Raw genomic sequence first — 4185 nt, forward strand, 5'->3', positions numbered from 1 at the left:
TTAAAGTTTTTAAACACATGAAAATTAATTATTTATTTTAATTAATTGCTTGCGTTATGTCACAAGTTACGAAACTGCCATGCACAAAGTCAAAGTCAATGTTATGTTTCATTCAAACCCTAAACAGACTAATCTTCTGTTATTTGTTTGGTCAAAACCCTAATTTGACTTAGCTTCAGCTATTTGCCAAGTCAAAACCCTAAAGCTGAGTCTTTCCCACGTTTTGCTTATTGCCCGGTCAAGAAGCCTAGTCAAGTCACGTTTCCTATCTCTGAGGCACGTTTCTGGTAGCCAGCTGATGGACTTCGTGCTTCTTGGATCCCCCCCTTTTTTCTCAGATCTAGTTGCTGAACTCCTCTATAAATAGAGAGCTCACCTCATTTGGAAAAGCACACCAAAAGCTCTCCGTATCTGAGGCTTTTCTCACTTCTCCCCCTAATTTTCTTCTTCTTCTTCTTATTTTCTTGAGTAGCCTTCGTGCTATATTAGAGTGTCAGTCATTTGACTGCCATACAGAGGGTGTAATTCTAGAACGGTTTTCTACAGTGCAGTAGAACTCTAATACAGTGAATCTGGGCTGTTTTATCCTGGGGACTTCGTGGTTGATAGTCTGCCTTGCACAAGTTTGGACAGTGCCTCGAAACGTCTTAAAGAGAGCGACCTAGTCCGCGACTCAACCCAGTAATATTTTCGGTGGCATAAATTGTTTTCAAAGATTTTCGATTTTCAAAAACAACACCTTGCTACACAAAACCATTTATAGTTTATTCTCCAAGCATGTGCAATACAAAGGAAAGAAAACTAAAAGTAAATTCAGCAAAATCTTCCTCTACTTCAACAAACAAATTTTGTTCATTTGATATTCTTCTCCCTTCTTTTACTTTCACAACCATGTCATCAGATGGTCCTTGTACTCTCCGATTCAGAAGTCCAATTATTTACTTGGTTCCATACTACAAACATGTTCCTTTCTAAAAATAAAATCGACAAAGGGGTCTTTGAGAGCAATGACAACTTGGTAAGATCAACTACCTGTTCAAATCATAGGTGAATTAATTAATGAGAGAATAAACAACAATAGAATAGCCAACGCAATAGCAAATATTACATACAAGTTAAATTGCTAAATAAGGCACGTGTTTTAACGAAACTATTACCTGCTACACAAGTTTTTGTATGTATCCAAAATAGGTTGTGAAAGCCTTCTGAAATAAGTATATATAGTATGATACCAAAATTTTGGTGTTTCATGCTTATCTTGGTTAGCTTGCTATAAGTAACTAGTAATCTACAAGCATCATTCCTTATCGTTTCACATCACCAATTACTATAAAGAAAATCATGAAGTTTGTTTAGAAAAATAAATGGGAGAAAAAAAGAAAAGCACAGACTAGAGATATATAGTCAGCAATGAAAAAATAGGAAGGTTGATAGTCCCCTTGGTATTTACACTTAAAACAATTACTCGATCAATATTAATTCAATATTAATTCGTTATAAATAAAGACAAAATGAATGTGACTCTTAAAATTTAACTTGTAAAACCCACATTAATCATGTCTCTCAATAAAAAATATCAATTAAAAAATTAAGAGAACAAATCAGCACATTTTAAATTGCGATGCATCATAGAATGAGTGAATAGCAACAATTAAACACTATGATTTCTTGAAATAACAAGAGTGAGTAGCAAAACTCAAAAAATTGATCACTCTAGCTAGACTTTTAGATAATTTTGCTGTGTACAAATTTTCTATTTATCTTTCTTTATAAATATTTTTGATAAATTAAAAAATACTTTTTGTTTCAAAAGAAAAATTATTAATCTACTCTCTTTTTAAAACTATATACTAATATACCATTTTTTTTCTCCCTTACAAGTCGCCTTTGCAAATGGAGACTTCCTTAAGGAAGTTAGCGTTTGCAAAGGTGACTTCCTTTAGCCATTTTAAATAAATAAAAAATAAATTTTTTTTCAAATTAAGAAAAAAATTTATATATATATATATATATATATATATAATTAATATAATTCATAAAATAACAAAAATAATATATATATATATATATATAATTAATATAATTCATAAAAATACATAAATACAAATTTTAAATTACATAGATTGACTAGAGTTGTGTATAACATTTGAACAATATTTTCGAGTATGACCAGTTAACCGACATATTTCACATTTTCTTGGCACTTTTTCAATTTTTTTTGCGATACACCTCGTTATCAGTTTTTCACACCGCTGGATATCACGTTTGTTAGTAATATATACATAAGAAGAAATATATTAATATTTTAATATATTACATCGATAACGGTCATGTGGGTCAATTTTTTATAGCGAGGTGTATCACCAAATTTTATATTATTTTATTATATGAAAAAATTAAATTAATTGAAAAAGTGCAAAGAAAATACGGACTATGTCAGTTAACTGGTCATACTCGAAAACATTGTCAAATGTTACAGGCAACTCTAGTCAATCTATGTAATTTAAAATTTATGCTTATGTATTTTTATGAATTATATTAATTATATATATATATATATATATAATTTCTTTTTAATTTGAAAAAAAAAAATTGAATTTTTGTTTTTTGAAAAGTGGCTAAAGGAATTCGCCTTTGTAAACGTGAGTTTTCTTAAGAAAATCGCCATTTGCAAAGGCGACTTATAAGAGAGAAAAAAAGATATATTGGTATATAATTTTGAAAAGAGAATAAATTAATAATTTTTTAAAAAGAATGAGTTATTGAAAAAAAAAATCCATAAATAGTCCCATTCTTAACAATAAAAAAAAGTCACATTTTTCAATAATAAAAAAAAAAGTCACATTTCTAGTGCGGAGTTCGACCAAATAGTTTGAAGGGACCAATTTTTGATATTGTATTATTTGTTAATTCATAAAATAATGTATATATAAATTTTTTACGGAATTTATATTAAATTTTTTGTCCACACGTAAATAATGAATATTTTATTTTGAGTAATGTACTTTTACTTAAATTTTGGGTAATGTCTAATAACACCAAACATTCCGTATTTGGAGGCAAGGCCAAAGAATTCCATCTGAACTCAAATAATGATGACAAAAGACTTAAAACATAAATACAGGGGATATATTATCCATATATCCTAGTTTTCAAAAAATTTAACCAAAATACTCCACTTTTTAAAATTGTTACCAAAATGCCCTACTTTTTAGGGCAAGAAGAAAAACTCTTTCTGGGAGAGCGATACACTAAAGGGACCAAAATTTTCTCCATAGTAGGAGGTCGCTGGCTAGGGATTCGACCTCCCAAAGGGGTTTTTAAAAAAAAATTTAAATCGTTTTGGTTTTAATAAAAGATTTTTGGTTTTTATAAATAAATAATTATATTAAATAATAAATTAATAATTAATAATAATAACAATAATAATTATTATTAATAATAATTATTATTGTTATTATTATTAAAAATTGTTATGATTAAAAATTATTAAAATTAAATTAAAAATAATTATTATAATATTTATTATTATTATTAATGTTATTATTATTAAAAATTGCTATAATAAAAAGTTATTAAAATTAAAATAGTAAATTAAATTATAAATTTCAAACAACATACATTAAAAAAAAAATGATACATCAAATTTGAGTGGATGTGCCCGCAACGTTTGGACAATGTTTCCTAGTATGACCAGATACCCTACATAATCCACATTTTGGGTACACTCTTTTTGTAGTATCCATTTCTGTTTTAATGCGTTTGCTCTTTGGCCGACCTTTCTTGACTCTCCGCATTAGTGGATTGTGACACAACTTAATACCTTCATATTGTGGCCAATATCCTTTGTTTGGTATGGGTGGGAAGGCTTCCTCGTAGACTTTTAATACCGTTTCCTCCTTGTACACATCAGGTATAAGACTCCAATAATCATATTTTATGCTAGAACATGCTGCTATGACATGTGAACAAGGCATATGTTTAGCTTGATATATTCCACAATCGCACCACTTGTTAGGAAGGTTTACACTGAAGTGACCAATTGGTCGCCCTTCCCTTGGAACTACTGTTTCGTGGACCATGAAAGTATGGTTGCTCCGATCAAAACTATGCACTCTATGACTATTGAATTTACTTATTTCCAATTTCATAAAATTTATGCAAGTTTCTGTGTATACCTGACCA

The 4185-nt window shown here is 29.0% G+C and overlaps 1 protein-coding gene across 1 annotated transcript in view; it reads right to left on the bottom strand.

Annotated features, from left to right (window-relative positions):
* Positions 1-3641: 3641 nt before the first annotated feature.
* Positions 3642-4185, bottom strand: part of LOC140918774 (uncharacterized) — a 15005-nt gene continuing 14461 nt past the window's right edge. The window contains exons 8-9 of the mRNA XM_073363569.1: positions 4009-4168; positions 3642-3942 (exon numbers count right to left, since the gene is read on the bottom strand). Of these exons, the coding sequence (XP_073219670.1) occupies positions 3642-3942; positions 4009-4168 (461 nt within the window). The remainder of the gene's footprint in view (positions 3943-4008; positions 4169-4185) is intronic.

Source organism: Cicer arietinum, chromosome 7, assembly GCF_000331145.2.
Source record: "Cicer arietinum cultivar CDC Frontier isolate Library 1 chromosome 7, Cicar.CDCFrontier_v2.0, whole genome shotgun sequence".
Taxonomy (NCBI): Eukaryota; Viridiplantae; Streptophyta; class Magnoliopsida; order Fabales; family Fabaceae; genus Cicer; species Cicer arietinum.